Source organism: Leptodactylus fuscus, chromosome 4, assembly GCF_031893055.1.
Source record: "Leptodactylus fuscus isolate aLepFus1 chromosome 4, aLepFus1.hap2, whole genome shotgun sequence".
Taxonomy (NCBI): domain Eukaryota; kingdom Metazoa; phylum Chordata; class Amphibia; order Anura; family Leptodactylidae; genus Leptodactylus; species Leptodactylus fuscus.
The window spans coordinates 183147596-183170481 of NC_134268.1; the positions used below are offsets into that span (position 1 = coordinate 183147596).

A 22886-nucleotide genomic window follows, 5' to 3' on the forward strand; every position below is an offset into this window, starting at 1 on the left:
GTGAGGAATGCCCTCCTGACAGTACAAGACTATAGAAGCGTACAGGTTTACGTTTCCTGCCTGAAACTGGACAGGAGATGGAAACCTGCAGTCATTTTTCAAACCCATTCATTTGAATGGGTTTGAAAAGTGTCCGGCCGTGAGCGCCGGGTGAGCGTTTTGTACTGTCCGCGGCGAAACGTGTTTTTTTTTTTTAACCAGTCACAAAGTCAGACATGCAGGACTTTGTGTTCATTAAAAAAAAAAAACGGTTTCGCCACGGAGAGCACAAAACGCTCACCCGGCGCTCACTGCTGGACATGGTCTGACAGGTTTCCGTCCTCTGTCTGCAGAAGTTAATTTTATTCTATGGGTCATTACAATTGCATCAGTGCAAAATACGTACGGTAATAAAAAATTAATAAGTTTGCTTACTTTTTTATTTTGGGGCTGCCTTTTATTTTATTTTTTTTTAATAAACTTATCATAAATATAACTATACTTTTTATTTCCTTAAGAAACCTGATCCTATTTTAAGTAATAACATATTTCCAGGACAGGTCGGTGAAGGTCCAATATCTGGACCACCTACCGATGGTGGTATAACTTTATATATCCTGGGCTTATTTTCCTCTGCAGAGTGACTCCAAAGGCCCCAGGGCTGGCTGCGGACACTAAATGTTGTGGGGGCCCAGATCTGCCATAAGTTTTTACCTATTAAGCCATGGCACAAGCATGCTCTCATAGTTTGCCTGTCATTGTAGTACTAGCAGGCAATAATGCTTTGACATACTACGTCTTTATATACTGTATATGTAAAAGTACTTATCAGAATCATCATTTGTATCTATTTGGATATACTCTACATTCACACACACCCTGCTTAGAAGTCCGCATTACTGCATTAAACACTATAGACTGCGTGGTCGGCTTCTGTGAAAAGTTTCCATATTTCTGAAATATTTATTATTGTGTTTGGGAAAATGGAAAATGGTTTCAGGAAAGCAGTATTTCATACAGCCGAGTAGGTGTGATTTCCCACATTCCAAAAATTATATGGTGACTGCTTTCCGTTTGTTTTTCCACATCAAACATTTATTGGGAATGTTACATTATACAGATAGGCATGCCATAATATTCTCCTTACAGGTAGCAAACACATCGCAGATGACTGATGGAACGCCAACAGGATCCTGCTTTGTAGTAAATTTATAAAGGGGATAAATAATGGTTTGGTGTCTTGTAAGAAAACTTTCCTCCCTCTGCTCAGAAGTTTGATCTTAGACAGATAACATGTTTTCGACAGAAATGTACTCTTGGCTATGCGTAACCTTTTCAGCTCTTGAATAGTAATCCTTAAGACAAGAATGCCGAGCAAATAAGTCAAGTAGAGTCACTAGAAGACAACAAGGTTTGCTTAGTTGTTAACATTGGAGGACCAAAAAAAAAAATGGAAAAACAGATCCGTTCTAAGACAGACACAAATGGAATCTATGGGACCACATTGACTATAATGGGGTCAGTCGAGTGCCCGTGCTTGTGGGATTTTTTTGCCCGACAATTTTAGACTAGTGTTTATCCAGTCCACATAGACAAAAGGGCTTAAAGGGGCTCTATCATTGGGAAAAGTTATTTTTATCTAAACATATACTTGCATAGCCTTTAGAAAGGCTACTCCACACCTACCTTTTGTATGTAAATCGCCTCAGTAGTTTTTGAAAGAGCCCGGTTTTATACATATGCTAATTAGTCTCCAGCCAGCACAGGAAGTTCTCAGCGGGCACAGGAAGTCTCAGCGAGCACCAGAAGTTTCAGCGAGCACTGTCTCTCTCTTTGCTGTGTGTGAGAGCACTGAGATGAGTCATCAGCAGCCTATGTACCCACAGCACACAGTGCTCAATGAGACTTCCGGGTGCTTGCTGGAGGCTAATTAGCATATGAGTTAAAAACAGTCTCATTCAAAAACTACTGAGGCGATTTACATAGAAAAGGTAGGTGTGGAATAGTTTTTCTAAAGCCTATGCAAATATATGTTTAGTTAAAAATGACTTTTCTCAATGATAGAGCCCCTTTAAAGGGTTCTTTTGCTATAGATAACTCCTTTGCTTGAGGGAACCCCAGTGGCTACTGGGGGAAATGTAATATTACTTGGTGGTCAGATGAATGGCCACGTCTATGAGTGGTTTGAGTATGCCATTATATTTGCTAGCATTTCTGGCTCAGAAAGAGAGGCTTTGAATGGGCAACCCTCCTCTATAATAGTCATAATCCCTCATAGAAATATGGACGTGGGTTATCCTGATGGGACATTAAAGCTGTCCGAAAAACATAACATTCCTTCCCCCAAATGCCCTCGCCATACCCCTTTCTGGGAAAGCAGCAATGGAAAAAACCTGATTTGCCCAGAAAAATTCCAAGTTTTTATACTTTGTACGCTGCGAAAAAGTGGATACCCCCTGTAAGTATTTAGTTTTTTGTCCAGCTTTGATATGTGCTTCACACAGGAGTTTTTTGGACCAGCGGCCTCCGCATCAAAATCTGGTCCAAAAAACTCCTGTGTGAACTCGTCCTAAATGTGGTTTTGCAACCATCTGGGGGCACTCGCGTACCCTGAACCTCAGTTAGGATATGGGATAGGCTCCTACTATGGGTGAAATTTAGTTCGGCAGTCTTGTGCACAACGGGCTTTCTTATTATTACTGAGACTTTAAGGTCTGTGTATTTTAGGTGTCCTCATTATGCGATGTAAGTGTTATTGCATGAGGATAGATATAGGACTATGGCACAGAATATGTGTGGGCACCATTATATGACCATCGGTCAGGGGGCTTGGATTAGAGTCCCTCAGAATAACTAGACTTCATACATTTTATTATTGCTTTTTTAAAACCATGGCCACACTAGACAAACCACACCACAGTGTTTCCCACACTCTCTGCTTCTTTCCCCTCATCCCAGGTTGGCATCTGTGCTATTTTGCTCTTCCATAGAAACACAATAGGACAGTAAAATGAACAACCGTACAAACCTTTTGTAATGCCACTTCCATACCTTTGGCAGGAAAGTCTATCTTGTCAATCTGCCAGTATTAATAAATACCACAGGCATTAGATCTGCGTTCCCTGTAAGAGGAAAGAGACAAGTCAACATGGACTTTGCAGCTTTATTTTACTAGTTCTTCAGAAAGAGTATTTCAGGATTTCTATAAACTCAACATTTATTTTCTTACTCGATACTTTCCTGATGTACGTTTTGCATCTGTTATGCTCCATTCCTACCTAGTGAGTTAGTTTTAGCATAAATCGCTTTGTTCACCTTTATTCCATAATGTCCCTACCATGAGAAGATGCAGATTCTTAGGCTACATTCACATCTCCGCTGGTTGTATAACCGGTGCAAGGTCCATCAGAAAATCAGACTTTTTCGTCCACCAATGTTAGAAGAGGAACAGCAGACACCCGGTGGTCCTAATTATAATCAATGGGGTCCTACACAACCCTCCCCCCCCTTTTTTTTTTTTTTTTTTTTTTTTTTTTTTATAAATGTAGAGATGAGACTCAAGTGCAGTGTGGTCTTGCCAAAGTCTCAGCTTTTCGAACTTGAATACAGAACCCCTGGATGCTCTGGCACTCCACTATTGCACTTGAGTCTCATTTCCATATTTATAAGAACTACTCCTTTAAGGAAGGCTGGTGCTCTGCAAAATGTCCCCTTGTATACAAACTGTGGCTGGTTTGATATTGAATTTCCTAGTGAGGGACTTCCTTTCACACTCTGAAAAGCCCTTTAAGGGTGCGTTCACACAGAGGAAAATGGCGCTGAATTTGGTGTGATTCAGCTTTTTTAAAAAAAAAAAAGCCTCCCATTGACTTCAATGTGTTCCTTTTTCTGCTAGAGGAGCCCATTGAAGTCAATGGAGGCTTTTTTTTCAGCACTGAATCTGACGCGGATTCCACACCAAATTCAGCACCATTTTCCTCTATGTGAATGCACCCTAGCAGGTCTGGGTATGAAAAGTTCATTGTATAGTCTTCTGTATTATCTTATTACTTTGGACATTAACCACTGAACCAGATCCATTTCATCTTGTTCTTTCTTATACATGATGAAACCCTTGGTCCTAGCCTTTCCAGCAGCTGCCTGGCACCGATTTGGTCCAGCTGCATTTGCTGTCACTTTATATCCACTAGTCCCTTGCAGTAGCAGTTTTAGATTGAGACCCCACGTAGAAGAGAAGCTGCATTTTTTTTTTTGTTACAGATTTTGCTGCGGGTTTTTTTTTTTTTTTTTTGAGCCAAAGACAGGAATGGCCACAAAAGGAAAAGGAGATGTAAAGGAAGCACTTCTACTTCTCCTTTCTGAACAATGCATTCCTAGATTTAGCTAAAAAAAAAAAACGCAACAAAAGCCTTAGCCTGGGGCCTCAAGTGGCGGAATTGCTGCGGAAAAAATTGCAGCATTTTACAGTAAGAGCAAAGTGGAAGATATTCTAGTGAATCCCATGCCCTCTTTGCAGTAAAAAAACACGCTGTGGTCACACCACAATTTCCAAAATCAGCGCGATTTTGGAAATTGCAGCATGTCAGTTATACCTACTGAAATGCTGACGGTTTCCCCATGGGTTTAATTGAAACAGAAAGTATGCAGAGGAAACCTGCGAGACGCCACGTGTGGCCATAGCCTTAGGCTCCGTTCCCACGGATGGGTTAAAAAGCCTCCCATTGATTTCAATGTGTAGCGTGCGTAAGACGGCACCCATTGAAGTCAATGGGATTCTGTTTTACAGCACTCACTCTGACACGTGTTTATGTGTCAGAATGAGCGGCGCATTACTCCGTGGGAACGGAGCCTTACACAGTGTTTTACCATTTATTATGGGACAAAAACACCTGCTATTCTTCCTTCAGAGACCAGTTGACACAATTTTTGTTTCATTGCATCATGCATCCACTAGGGAGCGCTGTTTTATTGAATACAATTTTTAGGCAGTAAGTTTTCTATTATTGCTCAAATCCAGCCATTGTCATGTGCCAGCTGTCATATGCCAAGCACTATTTTTCTGGTACATCAGCGGATCTGGAACTTAGATAGGACCTTTCATTAAGTGACCCTCCACTGATTCCACCACAGTTAGAATTTTTCTCCAGCCCTCACCATTCCTGAGCAATAACTGTAGATAATTTTGGTGCCTGATGTGCTATGTAAGCTCTGTACTCTCAGGTGGGCAGTGTCCGGAGTGTCATCTGTTTTTCATCATTGGTTTTATTTGTGTTCCTGTGTCTTCAACCTTTGTATGGCCGAAGGTTGAAGACACAGGTACCAAACTTGCAGAAAGATAAACTTGTTTTTTCAGCAGCGTGTAGATGGGATCCCCTTCACCAGTGCTTTATACTGCAGCAAGTAATCGCCGATGTGTAATGTGCTATGAGTTCTCCACATGTGGCTGTGAACTGTTCCAACCAATGTGACCATTGTAACCACTGAGATTACAAACGCTATCTTGTCTGTATATGAGACTGTTACCTAGACTCTACATTCATGTCTTTTTTTGTACCTTCTTTTTTTCCACAGTTGAGAACAAGTGCTCCTCTTCTAATGCAGCTACATGTACAAAATGCCTTGCACTGGGCCCTGAATGTGGATGGTGTACGCAAGAGGTTTGTGCTGAATTTTGTCTTATTTTGTTTGTCTGCAGGTACAAAAAATAGAGCAATATATATGAATATTATGCCCTTGTTATTCCTTTAAATCAGTATTATCTTAAGAACAGTTTTGGTTCATATCCTACCACAATGTGCTTTCTGGTTATCGTGTAAAGTTCATCCTCGATCCCTTCTATAGAAAGCTATACATCTGTGGTTGGGGATACATAGGAGGCCATGAGTGATTTGCGTCTCAGAACAATGAGATTTTCTAATGATGGAAATTTTGGGGTGTCAAATTTTACTTGAGAGATTTCTGTATGGCGGTATTTTTTATTTCAGCAAATTAATGCATTGTGTAATGAAAATCTATGAAATTTTCCATTATAAATTGCTGCAGTCTCTCTATAGGAACTTTCATTGTCTACTCTCATGGTATAAAATTTAGTCCTTGCCTTGTAATTGACATACAGGTCCATGTTTAGTTGGGACAGTTCAGAAACATACACCCTGGCCATGTACTTTAGATATGTCAGCTGAACACTGTTGTCAGGGGAGAGTCGAAAGGGCCCCCCTACACATTACATGGTCAGTCGGTGCCACTGGAATTGGACTCATGTTATTCTCATGTATGTGGCCAGAATAACTATAATGAGTAGCACAGGGCCTAATAATGTGGAGTGAACGATGGATGCATTGTTCATAATATTCATCTGCTATTGATCAGTATAGTAGCTGTCACTTTCCTATGTATGTCTACGAGAGCTTGGATGGTCCTCTCATAGACTTACATACAAACCAGGGGCTTGCTGCTGGTGGGTTATTCCGCAGGTCCGTCTTATGATCACATGAACAATTAGAGGACCAGTTCTGGACCTGAATAAATTGACCCATGCACCTGGTAAGTGGCTGCATGGTTTTACTTCACATTTGTATGTCCTGTACTATAGAGCTAAGGAATAGTAACATTTAACAGAGTGGGGTTTCCCTTGAAAACAGTATGGAAGTAATACAATAAATAGAATGGAAAATTGTATAACAAAGAGTCACTTTTATCTGCTGAAATTGGAATGTTGTGTCATGTCTACAAATCCTTATTACATTTGTGTTGGTATGTATAGACACTGTAGCTCTAAGCTGTTAACAAATACCACACACTATATGCCAATGTAAATAATTGGGCTCATTGACCTCAGCCATTACTGCTAGTTACCAGGATGCACCAGAGCTTACTATCACTCTTTATCCAATAGAAGGTGTTGGTGGAGCCCAGTAATTCACCGCAGTCACACTGTGTACAGGCACCCTCATAGTCTGCTGCTGTTTGGCTGGAGGAAACCAAAGAGAAGAGAAGCCTTGCTTTGATATAAGCGGGGGGATAATTTTTGGGGGGCTGTTTGGCAAGTGCCATCATTCTCACTCTGGTACCTGTAGGGGGATCAGATTCTTAGCACCCCTTTAAGTGTAGCATCTCTTTCAGAGGCATCGCTCCTAATTTGCATATAATTTCCCCACTCGCATATGGAATAACCACAGTTCTATTTCTGTCACATGAAACCTCCATCTATATTCTGTTATCTCCGCTCTGATACATGTAGCATATTATCTTTTCGCTTTATAAACAGTGATGTCATGTTTTGGAACAGACGCACCTCGGAGAAATATTTTTCTTACTGAGCGTGTGTTATTATAAACCGACTTCTGTCACTTACCCTATTACGTAAAAAGGAAACAATATTTTCAGTGTATAAAGAACAGTTGGTAGAAAATTTACATCCGGATTTATTTCATACTAAGATTTTTCAAAATTTTTAAGATGGAGAAGACAAGTTGTTAGTGAGAGACTGAAGTGTTTAAAGGGTTGTGCAGGGAGATTTAGGCTCATACTATGTATTCTGAGTGTACAACTACGTACTGGGCGGCTTTTGTATGGAACCGCTCAGTCTGTTGCTATTTTAGTGAACCCCTGGCTGATAGCGCCAACTAGAGGCCAGTACAGCACTCTCTGTACATCAGTTGTATAATGGCGCCCTATTTACCATATGCATACAGAACATTCCCAGCTCATACATTGTCTAGGGGGCAGGCTGGCATTACATCTGCGTCCGAGTCTATTGGAAACTCCGTCACATAATCTGCTGAAAATCGTCACGGGAAAAAAGTCCTGCACGGGGGACTCTTTCCTCCGTCACATGACGGACCTCATTATAGTCAACGGTGCTCACTGAGCTCCAAGTGTAACACTGTTTTAGCGGTCCACCTCTAAAATGCACCCACATCATAAATAGGTCAGAGGCCCCGACATAAATTTCAAGCATTTTGCTGTTTTTGTTTGTTTTTTTTTAAAATAAAATTTTCTACATTTTTATTTGCCGTATTGAAAGAACAAATATAACATAAGGCATTTGCCTTGTGTTAAGCACATTACAAAGTGTATTAAAAAGTGCAAAGAAAACCCCCACTGAAAAATGTCAATGGAAATTGAAGCCTCAGATTTTATTTTATTTTTTTTCAGATTTTAGGTCGATTCACAAAAAGTAAACACGCGCTCATTTTGGCAAAATACACGTGTAAAGAATATGCGTGTAAAAATAAGACTTCCATTGACTTCAATGACATTTTACACATGTATTTTGACGTGTGTTTTTTTTTTTTTTTTACACGTGTAAAAAAATGTCATTGAAGTCAATGGGAGTCTTATTTTTACACGCGTATTCTTTACACGTGTATTTTGCCAAAATGAGCGCGCGTTTACTCCACGTGAATCGACCCTTTGCTGCATTTGTTTGACTCATGAAAATATAAAGGAAGCGATTATACTTCTCCCTTCTGCTATGTCCACTCCTGCATCTTCTCTGAAACGTCACCAGTTTCTACATAGACTTTCTTTTTTATTTAGCGATAAAATTTGTAAAAATGACGTCCACTTTGCTGCTGCTGTAATATCCTAATGCCCAAAAATTTACAGCATATTCACCATATGTGAACACACCCTTGATGTAGGAAGAGTGTCTTGCACAGGAATGTTAGATAAGGGTAAGTTTGATCCGCCTCAAAATCCTGACCAAAAAGACGGCTCCAATTGAAATTAATGGGAGCTGCTCAGATCTTTTTTCCGGGAGCCGTTTCTTTCGACTCCCTGAAAAAAGAAGCGGCATGCTCATTCTTCAGGCCGTGTTGCCTCGCGATTCGGCCTGAAGACACTCCCTCCTCCGGACTAGACCCATTCATTGGGCCTAATCTGGAGCAGAGTGCGCAGCTGGTGCAGTGCACCGGCATTCAGTCGCGGCTACCTGGCTCTTGGTCTGGAACCTGAGGCGGCCTTCGCCTCAGGTTCTGGACCAAAAAACCCTGTTTGAACATACCCTTAGTCCCCATGTACACAGATGTTGAAAAAAATGGCTGCTTTGCATCTCTGTGACTTATGCTTTCAAGATTCTATCACAGAATTGACAGGTCTGTGAGAACAGACAAAAATAGGACTTCCTATTTTTTGACAGTCATTTAAAATAAACCGTAAAAAAAACCCCACGGTCCTGTAAATAGGGGTAGATGGGGTAGATTTATTATTAATGTATGTATGATATGTGCCGTAAAATAGTCTCAAACCTTGGTTTTGCAACGTTTGAAAGCCATTTGCGACAATAATTGTCACAAAAGCGAAAGTCATGTGGGAGTTGAGCTGCATTTACCGTAATGTTATTTGCACCATCGCAGTCACATGGTCATGCGGAGGAGCATAAATGAGGCGGCTGTTTCATCAGCACAAGTGATATGAAGACTGGTGTTAGATACGCCAGTCTTTATAAGTATGACCCAATCAATGGCCGTTTTCCACCGTCATATGGCCCAAGAGCATTTATGGTCCCGCCAGGACTGCCAAGAGTTAAAAGTTAGAGAAAACGTTGCTAAGTGTAGAAGTTTCCTGCTTCATAACTGAGACTATGATGGAAAAAATTAGACATACGTTCATTTTAATAGAGCTAAAATAAGCCGCAGCTATAAAAACCTGCTTCTGACCTATTTCTGCCTCATTGAATTTTTAGACGGCAGACGGAGAAAGGCGACTTCCATTAAATGGATTTATGAGGGAAAATGAAATCACGTGCGACTCTTAATACGAGTGTCCCTTTAAATGGGAGCGGGCTCTGTGACACCTTGCAGCTGGGACATATTCCAGTGGTTTCAGGCATCCTGCTGGATAAAGTTTTATGGAAGTGCAGCCGTGTACAAAATGCGGCAGCCACAAAGCAGTGGGGGCTGGGCCCGGATAGTTCATTAAAGGACACATACTTTTGTTCTGTAGTTTTTACTTACACAGCTGTTTATTTTATAATTTTGACTTTCCTACAGTCACATGTGAAGCAGGTGTAGAATCTGGAAGGGTTTCAATGTGCAGCCTCTGGTGGTTTTAGAATACAACCCGTGCTGTGAGTTTATCTATGAAGTAGCAGGCGATACTCTGATAATGGCAACCACACAGGGGGAGGCAGCCATTTCTAGGCCTTAAAGGGATTCTGTATGGGAAAGGTTTTTTTAGGCTAAAAATATTGATGATTATCCTACACATAGGTCACTAATATCAGATAGGGGTCAGACATCCACCACCCGCATCGATTAGCGGTTCTCAGCAGCTGATACACAGAGAATGAAACGGGTAGAAGACAGCTTTGATCATTGTCTAGTGGCCAGACCTGGAACTACAGCCTAGCTCCCATTCAAATGAATAGTAGATGAATTTTGCATCCTAAGCACTGATGTCTGAGCCTGGGGCATCTGTGAATTATGTGGGTACATATGTTCATCCAAGTATGTGACTGATAAAGATATCCCGTATCTATGTACAAGTATACAGACAGGGAGTGCCTCACCAGGTTCCCATTCTTACCAGCCTTTTGTTATTGTCCTCCAGGAGGCAGTAGTATAGGTTTCGCGCCACACATTTCCTAGCATGTTCCTTCCCATCCCTATTATGTCACTCTGTACCATCCTAAATGATGCAGTATTGACGCCATGAACATAAAATGTATATGCAAGATTAAAGTGAGGCTCCTACTGGGAGATCTGCCAACTCTAATGGGAGTATGGTAGATTTCCCTTTTTTCTGGAAGCCTCTCTGATAATTTGGGTGTGTTGGCAAGTATGTCCCTGTCCCATGGCAGCCATAGTATGTGCCTGTCCCACAGCAGCCATAGTATGTGCCTGTCCCACAGCAGCCATAGTATGTCCCTGTCCCGTGGCAGCCATAGTATGTCCCTGTCCCGTGGCAGCCATAGTATGTCCCTGTCCCGCAGCAGCCATAGTATGTCCCTGTCCCATGGCAGCCATAGTATGTCCCTGTCCCATGGCAGCCATAGTATGTCCCTGTCCCACGGCAGCCATAGTATGCCCCTGTCCCGTGGCAGCCATAGTGTGTCCCTGTCCCGCGGCAGCCATAGTATGCCCCTGTCCCGCGGCAGCCATAGTATGCCCCTGTCCCGCGGCAGCCATAGTATGCCCCTGTCCCACGGCAGCCATAGTATGCCCCTGTCCCACGGCAGCCATAGTATGCCCCTGTCCCGTGGCAGCCATAGCGCTCAGGGACTTATTGTTAATGCAGTTTAGCACTTTCAGTGTTTTAACAAATGGCAGCCAAAAAAGACACTGTGTCCTCTTTATTATAGAGGTCTATGGCTGTAATCACACATGCAGTTTGCAATGCTGTTGTCTGAAGCCAGAAGTAGATCCTTTCTTTATGTTTTCTATTCCTTTTGGATCCTGCCTCAAAATCTGATTCTAAAACTGTATGAGTGATTCCAGCCCATGGGCAGAAATACTCCAGAGACTTGCTGCACACCCGTTGCCTCGTGGCATGGAAGATACATGTGTGTTTTGTTGTGGTTTTACTGAATGGCGGTCTTGTGTATTTTTTTTCTCTTAATGAAGCAGTTCTAAGAAAAGTTCTATGGTGTAAAAGCCACAAACAAGTTCTCTACATGTGTTTTTTACTTATGAGGTTTCCTCCATGTAGTCAATAAGGAAAAATTTATTTGGAACCATGACAGATGGAGAATACTGCAGATTGTAACTGCTCCGGTGCTAACATGGTAATGTATCTCAATGGCCACAGGAGGTTTTATATAAAAATATACTTGCCGTATAAGCCGACTTTTCCAGCACATTTTTCATGCTGAAAAAGCTCTCCTCGGCTTATATACGAGTCGGTTCGCAGAGCACAGAAAACTGGAAGGACCTGGAAGGGGGAAGTCCTTTAGTGCTACTGCTCTGTGATTGGCTTGTCATGAGGTCACGTGACTGTGATGTCATTAAAGGTCCTGTAGCCACTGGTATGTAACATCTGCAGATAAGGTTGAGTCTAAATCCTAGTAGCTCCGCCCACACCAGAGTCCGATCACATGGTCATGACGTTATCTTAGCACACTAGGATTTAGCAACAACCCTGCAGATGAGTGGCCAGGATTCATTGTGTCTTATAGAAGATGTCTGTTGTATGGAGGAGAGGAAGCTACAGTAACGTGACACACACAGGGACCTTCCTTTAGTTACTCTGCCTATTAATGTCAGGCATTTGGGGTTATTAATTTAGTCTCAGTAACTCCATGTGCCTCACATTAATAACAGTTAACCCCATCATGTCCCTCATATTAACCCGTGTGCCCCATATAAGGGTTACTAATATGTGAGACACATGGGGGTACTAATGAAGGACCTTAATTTTGAAGATACCTAATTATTACCTCCATATGTCCCACATATCAGTAACCCTTATGTGAGGCACACAGGGGGTTAATGTGAGGGACATGATTGGGTTACCTGCTATTACTATGATCCCCATGGAGTTACTGAGCTGTAATGCACATGACCAGACTTTTTATTTGCAATGGTGGATTCCCCCCCCCCCCAGGCTTATACTCGAGTCAATAAGTTTTCCCAGTTTTTTTGTGGTAAAATTAGGGGTCTCGGCTTATATTCGGGTCGGCTTATACTCAAGTATATATGGTACCAACTCTCCCAAAATGTCTACTAGATAAAAGGGAGACTTCCTCGAATATTTAGCAAACTTCCTCTTGTAACATCCTGGAAGGCAGTGCTATAAAGCCATGGTGTCCATTCAGGGGATGGTACTGTGTGACCAGAAAAAAGGAGCTTGAGCTGCTTAGAAAGGAGTGCAGCTATATCTAAAAAGAAAAAAAAACAATTCACTGCAATTTCCCATCTGCTGGAACCTGCGTCAGAAGTGTCACCTGTCGCTGGATACCCTTAAAGAGGACCTTTCATCAGATTGGGCACAGGCAGTTTTATATACTGCTGGAAAGCTGACAGTCCGCTGAATTCAGCACACTATCGGATTTCCCGTCTGTGCCCCGGGTAAAGCGCTATCGGTCTCGGTACCGTAGAGCTTTACAGTCAGAAGGGCGTTTCTGACACTTAGCCAGGGACGCCCTTCTGCCTCGCGGCGCCTATCGCGCTGTACAGTGTGAGCGGGGAGGAACGCCCCCTCCCTCTGCTCACACAGCTCGTCCATACACGAGTATTATCAGGAGGGGAGGGGGGAGTTCCTCCCCGCTCACACTGTACAGCGTGATAGGCGCTGCTGGACAGAAGGGCGTCCCTGGCTAACTGTCAGAAACGCCCTTCTGACTGTAAAGCTCTACGGTACCGGGACCGATAGCGCTTTACCCGGGGCACAGATCGGGAAAGCCGACATTGCGCTGTATTCAGCACACTGTCAGCTTTCCAGCAGTATATGGAACTACCTGTGCCCAATCTGATGAAAGGTCTCTTTAAAGTCACAGCACACGTCTGTCTCAGCCATCTGCTTCAGTGTGTGGATTTGGCGGACTATGCCCCTATAGGTGGACTCTGAATACTGCACCTGCATGGGTTTTTCTGGTTCACAAACAATCTAAGGCTGTGGTCACACTAGTGTTGCAAGCAAGATTTTTCTCTCTGCCAATTTTGGGCAGAAATGCGGCGGTCTCTATTATAGTCTATGGGGTCCGCAGGTAACTGCTTTTTAAGCCCAAAGAAGAGAAAGCTGAATTGTAGTGAGAACCTGGCGTAAAGCTTTATTCACATGGCCGTTTTTAGAACACATTGATTTCATCGTGACTATTCACATCTCCTCGTGGCATTCTGCTCCAGATTAGGCCCAAATGAATGGGCCTAGTCGGAAGGGAGTATTTGCACCGCGGACTCTGTGGCGGATTCCACCGCAGAATCCGTGTGAAGGAAGGACATGTCACTTCAAAATCCTGACCAAAAAAACTTGTGTGAACCTGGCATAAGCCTTTAGATATTGTAGTCAGTAGTAAGCATGGCATCTGCCAATGAGTTGCCATGCCTAAGACCTAACACACCGCTTCCAGGCTTGCGATATACAGAAGCCTACTTGACCCTGCGTACTAGTGACAGAAATAACTCCGGGCACTACAAAAGACTTTCCTTTGCAAAAAAAGCAACAGACCTCACATAACTGGTATTACCATAATTGTAATGACTCTTGTTTCGGCCCCTTCACACGGAGTTTACGCTCCGCTCATTCAGACACGTATACACAAGCGCTTCAAAACACATCCCATTCACTGCAATGGGAGTGCACGTAAAGCCGGCTTTACACGTGCTCCCATTGAAGTGAATGGGATGTGTTCTGAAGCGCTTGTGTATACGCGTTTGAATGAGCGGAGCGTAAACTCCATGTGAAGGGGCCCTTTTATTTATATGTGAAAAAAATCATCATCCATAAGGGTATCCAGTGCAACATACCATAATTGACTTCCACACGTGTATAGTATAGAAAAATATTTCTGTATATCATTTGTACAGCGGGGAACTTTGTACTGATCAGTAATGCGGATGTGTGCACGAGGCCTTAATAAGAGGAAAACTTGCATAACTGTTATTATTTCATTGCTTATGTAACCGCACAGCACAAACTGCTTTATTTAGCAAGACTATAACATTTTAATTAGAAAATCAGCTTCATAATAGCAATCTCCACAGCGCATGATAGAAAGCAGAAATGCAGAGCTTCCTACTGTAGCCGCCTGTTTGGCAAAGTTTCTATGCATCTGTGAAGACCCATCTGCTAACGCTCAGCCTTTCCTTGTCTCTTAACAGGATTTTATGGTGGATTCGGTAGAGAGTGAAAGATGTGACACTGTGTTTAATTTAAGATCCAAGGGCTGTAGAGCCGACTCCATAGAGCATCCATCAGTACAGCTCCAGATTGTGAGTGGCAAGGAGGCAAACAGTCAGGTCACTCCAGCGGAGGTGTCCGTCCACCTTCGACCAGGTCAGTGCAGAATCGGGAGCGTTTCCCATCTTCATATCTATTTCATGTCTTATTGTTTACTATTATTTACTCGTTCTATTTATAACCAATTCAAGACTGGACCAGTTTCCCCAACTTTGTTTCTTCAAATTGGTTAAGTTTTTTTTTTCTTTATTCCATTAGGGTTTTGAAATTATTTGTGTTTTTTTTTTTTTTTTTTTTTTTTTTCTGGGGTCTTAGGTTAAAGTCACTATTTTTATAGATTTTTCTAACTCATGAACGTCCTTGTAGAGTTATGGACCCTCCCGGCCTTTTATGTCATCCAGCAGTCCGCAAGTAGTAATTACTACTAATTATCCAGTCTGGAATTGCCAATTTGGCTTTGCGGACAGATGTTTTTGCTCTTTTAATAAAAAGGCATTGTCCAAAGTAGACAACTGCGTTACAGGGAGTCTATCATTTGCTCAAGCATATTCCACTGCCACCACCTTATTACAGAGCACATTATAGTGATAAGCATTATACCTCTGTTATGTAGATCATGTTTGTAGGTCTGGAGAAGCCACTTTGACGCCTTATGTAAATGAGGCAGATGGCGCACTGGCAGGGGGGTCCTAAAGGCACTGCTCTTGCTACTCAGACCCCCAATCATTTCCTGCCTGAGTCACCCTGTGCAGTAAGAGTTGATCCTACCACTGCTACGACATGAACCATCTTACCTGAGCAGCAAGAGCAGTGCTCTGGGGAGCTGAAGGCCCGCCCACAGTGCACCAACTGCCTCATTTGCATAAGACTTTAAAGTTATTTTTCTCCAATTCTGCAGAAGTGTGCTCTGTAACACGGTGGTACAGTTCAATATACTTAAAGTGGTTGCCCCAGGAATTGAAGATCGCAGGACCTTTCTCCAGCTCTACCTTCAACCTGAGAGCAGCAGTCTGAATGTGGGCAGGACGATCCGTGCCCCAGGTCACTTCAGAGGGAGTGCCGGAGAGCATGTACTTCGGTTAGAACCATTGAAGTGTATGGGAGTGCCAACCCCCACCAGCCCTGCCCGCTATCCACCTAGCTGCTGCTGCTCTCAGGATGAATGTGGAGCTGGAGAAAGGTCCTGACATCTTCAATTTCTGAGACAACCCCTTTAAGGAAGGTGATAGGGGAAACATAAATGCAACTCAACTACAATTTCACACGCACACAATCAGTCCTCCTCCAACTTTTACCTAGTGGTCTTACTACATAGGAGAGCAGAAAAATAACAGCTATAAAAATATCTAATGTTGGAAAAATAGAAGTTGACTGTCGCAATGGTAGACAGTTGTACTTGTAAGGGTCTGTACACACAATATTGCCACTAGCATGGACACAAATGGAGTGCTTATGGGTATGATTACATCGAGGATTATGTTAATGTTTTCCATACAAAATATATGATGCACTGAAAATCCACGTGGAAATTTTCCTGTGCACATGAACAGGATTTCAGAATCTCATTGACATCCTATATATGGCGTGTGGATCCTATGGGTCTGTATTATACCCACCCTGTACCACCATGTGGGGACCCTGTGACTGACTATCCTCCTCTAGAAGCTATGAGGAGGGTGGCATGCAGTGGAGCATATTGCAAGATGTTTTTTGTATGAATCCATTAATAAAAACTCCATATTCCTCTGTATGAAATGGAGTTCATGGGGTGCTATGATATGATTCACACAGTGCAGACGTGTCATACAACTACATACTGGAGGCCTAATGCAGGCATGTTATGCAGGGTTGTGTTATATTTCCATAGGTTTCCACTCTCTCACCTTCAATGACTTCACCATTGTCTAGAGTGCACACATGGCCTCAGCACCGTGGCCTTGTTCTCCTATACTCTGCCTTACTCATAATATGAGCTCACGGTACAACTATGCCAAACAGATTATATTGTATTACAAGTTCCAGGGTCATGAAATGCTAAGAGATATAATGACCGTGTAGTTTATAATTGGATATTATGGAAATTGTTAGCTCATTCAGACTAATGAAGTGCACACCACGGCCTCGTTTTGCTATTCGGAGGTGTGTATACTGTATGGATGTGTATATGGATGTCATTGAAATAACACTGAGGTAGCCTACATGTGGCCTGATATCGGCTGAAACCAGAGAAATCTGTTATTACTAGAAAAATGATGACTCAATATTAAAACATGTCAAAATCCCCTAAGAGCTGAAGTGTAAGTGCTGGTTAGCTGAAGATTTATGCTTAGGTTTTTTTTTAATTTGCATCAAAGGCTTGTTTTAACGTCTTTTTGTAACCATTTGATGTGTTAACCATTGTTTTCTTACTCGCGTTGGCCGAATGCCCATGTTTGGTGGATTCGATATTTATTTTTCTTTTGAAGATATAGATTTATCATGATCTTTACTTCACCTCTGTTCTTTTTTTCTTTTATGCTATGTGCTCAGTTAGTTTCTTTTGATTTAAGAAAAAAAAACTATAACAACTGGAGATAACTATACTCTAAGTATACCATTTTCTGAAAACTACTTGTACTTACAGGAAGGGTTTACTGTTACATGTCATAGTGCCGGGCCTCTCTTTTTTTTTTTTTTTTTACTGAGGCCTCATCAATCTATTTCAATACACTCATCTGTGGCAGTGAAATACCACAGTAAAGTGCACATAATACCCATAGTAACACCGCATACCACAGTGGTAGCATTAGTGGTAGCAGCATTGCTCCCTGACCTTCCCCTCTCCTAGTAGCAGGTACAGGCTTCCACTTTCCACCTTTAGTGAATTGGCAATCGCATTCTCCCCAAACATAACATTCCACCAACTTACAGCCAATCATTCCCCAATTCCACACCTCCGCCTCTGTCTGATAGGATGATAGAAGAGCCTGCTACCTTTAGTACCAGTCTGGTAATAAAGTACTCTGCTTCCAGATTGGAGCATGTAGACTCTGGCTGAACCGCTCCCATATAAAGGACCCATAAACTCTTCATGATGATGTCGTAACAGGTCCTTTAACCCTTTCTAGTCATGGAGAATGGATAAATGCTAAAATGGAGTGGCTAAAATCAGGGGCTGCCTGGTATGGCGTGGATCCAGTAGGTGGCGCTGCCTCCTATGACTTTTAGTATGAGGCACCACCTGCTATGTCCATGTCAAACCAGGGGGGTTAGGGGAAAAAAAGTTGACCAGGATGGAGTGCTGCCCATGAGTAGGGGATGAGGACGTGTGAATGAGACCTTATTGTTGCAGCCTTATTGTTGCTTGACAACCACCACCGATAAATCAATAAACCACACAGGCACGGCAGCCTCCAGAAAATTAAACCGAAGGAACTCACCATTCAGATGATGTGGCAAATGTGGAAATACCCGTAATGTTGTATACCAGAGAGACCTCTGAGGTGTGAGCATCTTCGGTCTCTGTTTGGCACTCCAGGAGACTTGTTATCCTGTATTTAACTTTGGGATAAGTTACATTCATTTTCTCTGTCATTCCCTTCTTTTCCCATATCCATGTGGGGTCTCTATTTAGAGTATGTATGAGAGTGTGTATGCTGGATGCTCCGTTATACTACTATACATGGTGCCTATACAGGGCTTATGTTGTTTAACCCCTAAAGAGTCAGGGTTAGGTCTTTACCTTTCTTTGACGAAACATGCATGTCGGGTGACATGCTCATTTTTTCTACTTCAATTTTATTATCCTGAGTGCCTCTATCCAGGGGGTTTTCCATTAGGGTGGCCATATATATAGGGATAGGTTCCTGTCAGGTCATGAGCTTTTAGGGCCATGGTCCTGAGTTAGGTCCATAGGGTCCGTTAGGTTTGCACTCTGTCCAGATACTTTACTGTTACTGCTTCTATACCTCCCTATTTTTTCAAAATTTATATGGCTCCCAGTCCCAGATATCTTGGTTAAACCAGCGTGTGTGGTTTGGTGTACAACGTTACGGGTATTTCCACATTTACCACATCATCTGAATGGTGAGTTCTTTCGGTTTAATCTTCTGTGTGGTTTATTGACCCATTTATAGATCGTGTACACTCACCTACATCTTATCCTTCCCTGGGTGTTCTTAGTAGAGTTTTTATTTTTTAAATAATTAATATTAAAGGTTACATTTCAGTATATTCTATTCCTCTTGGTGGCCCATTGGATATAGTTTGAAGAATATTTAGAAACCTTTACATTTTGCATTTTAAAAAAAATCAAATAAACAATGAAAATAATAATTCTAAGATGCCCATCATAACCTTTAAAGGAACTGGAATATTCCACTTTGCCTCGCACACGAACTAAATCACACAAATGGGTTTCTTTATGGGGCAGCACTATTGTATTCATTCTCTGCTAGAAGCAATGCTTTCGGGGGAGAATAGATCCATAGTATGGCATCACTTTTTTTGTACGTTGGTCCCTTATGTTTCTCAGACGGTTCCAGTTCTTCGGCTGAGCTCACCAGTAGTGGTGCCGCTCAATTAGCAATTTACACTTTACACTACAAATTGCCTAAAGGAATATGAGATCATAAAAACAGCTTATTAAAATCCTAAAATAACATGTCAATGAAATAGTGGAAAATATTCACTCAAATTATTGCCGTTAAGTCTCGTGTAGCCCAATACGCTGTGTACTTTAGGTAATGAAAAGTCTAGACATTTTGGGGCCGAATTATCAAGTACTTTCAGCAGCGCTACTGAGACGCATGAACGGGTACATTGGCAAAGGGCAACTGGCAGTATATTCTCACTGCAGGATTTCACCTGCTTTGTCGGCCTATTATAGTATACGGGCCACAGGTGACAACTGCCCGAGTTCTGAAGGTCAGGTTAGTATATATTATCCAATAGAAGGAATCCTAGGAGACGAGACTACTGTATGCCTATCGAGTGCAAGACTGCCAGGTGTTCAGTGATGCAATTCAACAATTATGTTAAAATAACTTTATTCGCCTTGCCAGTAAAAACAATTCGCCTTCAGCCTCCATCCAATGCCCAGCCGAAAATTCCACTATGTGCAAACCTTCTTAATGCAAAAACCAGATCTCTACAAATACCAGTTTAATTCAATAATTTTAGCTATGCTTTAGGCAGTCTACCGTACGATTTTATTCAGAGGTTGCCTCCTTTAAAGCAGTAGAAACCTTAGTTTGGTTGGCAGAGACCACTGTATATAGCTGTACACAGTGTCGCAGAGGCTATTCTTGCACTTGGTTTATAATATAAAATACTGTGACTACAGAGTAAAAATAGACAGTATATAGTGTAAAAGTTTTAGGCAGGTTTGTAAAAAAAATGCTGAACTGTTAAAGGGGTTGTCCAGTTTTTGCTATCGAAGGCCAATCCTTAGTATACTGTATACCCTTACATTATCCTACCACTTGTGTACCAGGCCTGAAATACCCCTGGCATTGCTCCGCTCACAGTGTGGTGTGACAATGGATGTGCGTTCCCTGCTCTTGTGTGTGTAGTTAAGCTTCATGTGAATCTGTGCCAGCTGCTTGAGGTTGAATCCTGGAAGAGAGAGGTGCTAATGCGGGCAACACGTCATCTGATTATTCAGGCCTCGCAGCGGACGATCACACACTCCACTAGTTGTTGTGTAATATAAAGCAGACACCACAACTTCCTGTAGTATGGGAACTTCAGCACACTGCATTGGTAATGATGGGATTTCTTCATTCTCTATACTAAACCATGGGGAAGATTTACTAAGATAAATGCACATGAATTCTGACTTACTTTGCACCAAACATGCTGTGCACCATATTTATTATGTATTCTAGACCAGCCTTCGCCTGCAAAGTATGCATGAAATATCAAGAGGCTCACAGTGTACCAGTCTGGAACCTAAGGAGAGGCCATCCATCTTTTAAATCAGATAACCCCTTCAATTTAGCTGCGGAGTTGTGTTTTTCCTGTATATTAAATATGGGAAGAAAAGAAAATGCAGCAAAAACTGAATGAAAAATGCTGGGAAAGAAACCACAATTGTTGCCGCGTCTTGTGCAGCGTTTTCTGGCTGTGTTTCGCGACATGGGACCTTACCCAATTTGCACCAGTTTTCTAGCATGAGGATAAATATGTCCTGATCTTGACCCCTGCTGTCTACTACACCCTCATTCACAGAAAGTGGTAAGTGAGGTGCAGAACAGTGGATGGGGCAAGAAAGGGCTGTGTGGCAAAGATGTGGCATATTATCACTCATCTATAACACTGGCGTAGATGGGCTGATGAGTATTTTCTCTCTAGTGTTGAATCTACAAAGAAAACTTTAGCGTTTCCGCAGGTAAAATTGACATACTGTGTGGGGTTTTTTTTTTGTTTGTTTTTAAAGGCAGGTTATTTGCAGTGTTTTTTCCCTGCAATTTGTGGATGGGATTAGCCAGAATCTCATTCACTTTGCTGGGAGTGTATAACTCCGCAACTTTAAAAAACGCTGTGTGTCTGGGGTCCTTAGCCTAAGGGTAAGTTCACACAGGGATTATTGGTCCGGAACGGTTCCGGACCAAAAACCGGGTAGCCGTGATTTAAAGCCGGTGCACTGCACCGTCATCCAGTCGCGCACTCTGCTCTGGATTAGGCCCAATGAATGGACCTAGTCTGGAGGAGGGAGTGTCTTCAGGCCGAATCGTTAGGCGAAACGGCCTGAAAAATGAGCATCTCACTTCTTTTTTTCGAGCCAGAACAAGTTCCCGGATAAAAGACCTGAGCGGCCTCCATTGATTTCAGTGGGAGCCATCTTTTTGGTCAGGGTTTTGAGGCGGATACGGCCTCAGAATCCTGACCAGAAAACCCTGTGTGAACTTACCTTAAGGGTACATTCCTACAGCGGAAAATGAAGAAAACATTGGGTGGAGGACTCCTGGCTTAATCTGCTGCGGATTTGGGGCAGAATCTGCCTCCGAATATACTGCAAATTTCTGCGTGTCACTGTACCCTGATAGTTGATAAGCTGCTTCAAGTAGATGAACAGAATTCAGGCCCAAGTGGTGACAGCCATGTGTGAGTCTTCATTACTCTCTGATCGTTGTGCAAACATTCCAGAACTTTGTGACCTGAACAGTCAGAAGCCGAGTAAAGGCGTCCGTGGCCACAGCATTCCAGTAGTCATGTTCACAATGACCATCTCCACCTTCTCATCCATGTGCTTAGCTATCTAGTGTCCCTGCTATTTAGCCCATACATGAGTCAGTAGTTCATGAGCAGCACTTCTTGTAACTACAGAAATAACTCAGAATTAAACTACCGTGTTCCTTAGGGGCTGTTCACACCATTGAGTTTCATCTGTGAAACTTGTCCCATGTGTGCGCCGCATTTACCGACCTGAACACTTGCCGGGAAAGGGAATCCTAGCATTATAGTTCACTGTGCCGCTAAGGATCCCTGCCTCCCAACGACAAATGTCCATTATTCAGACAGACATGGTGTTTTTTTTTTTTTTTTACAGACATCAGGTCCGTAAAAAATGGCATGGCCATGTACATAATGCTTTAGCTATAATGCCAGGAGTCCCTCAACCCCGCATGTGATGAGGCCGGTAAATGTAGCAAACACATCAACAGTTGTCATATGAATAGCCCCTAAAACTAAGATCAACCCTACAAGTAGGGCTAAGCAATTAATCGCAAAATAAGTCAGCTCTATTAATCAGTGTGAATTGCTCATATCGATTATTTCAGTTCTTTTCCATCAATGCCATGTCTCACACAGCAATTGGCGAAAGGATATCACAAACGTCGCGCTATCCTGTCTGGTGGCTGTTGTGTGAATAACCAAAACCAGAAGTCATTGGCATATAAATAGCGGGTGTGCCATGTAACAAGGGGGGTGTCCTTCATTTATTGTAATTGATATAAAATATCCACTTAGTCAAGATTTTGATTGTAGTTCTAATAGCCAGCTCTGCCCACAAGCCCTTCATAGTGAGCTTTACTTATTACTAGTCCCAGATGCTTGGCCATGAAAATACTTTGGACTAGCAA

General features: G+C 42.4%; 1 protein-coding gene across 1 annotated transcript in view; it reads left to right on the top strand.

The window, feature by feature from the left end:
- ITGB8 (integrin subunit beta 8) overlaps positions 1-22886 on the top strand; it is a 97359-nt gene that overhangs the window by 25640 nt on the left and 48833 nt on the right. Inside the window, exons 2-3 of the mRNA XM_075271427.1 lie at positions 5551-5636; positions 14742-14916. Of these exons, the coding sequence (XP_075127528.1) occupies positions 5551-5636; positions 14742-14916 (261 nt within the window). The remainder of the gene's footprint in view (positions 1-5550; positions 5637-14741; positions 14917-22886) is intronic.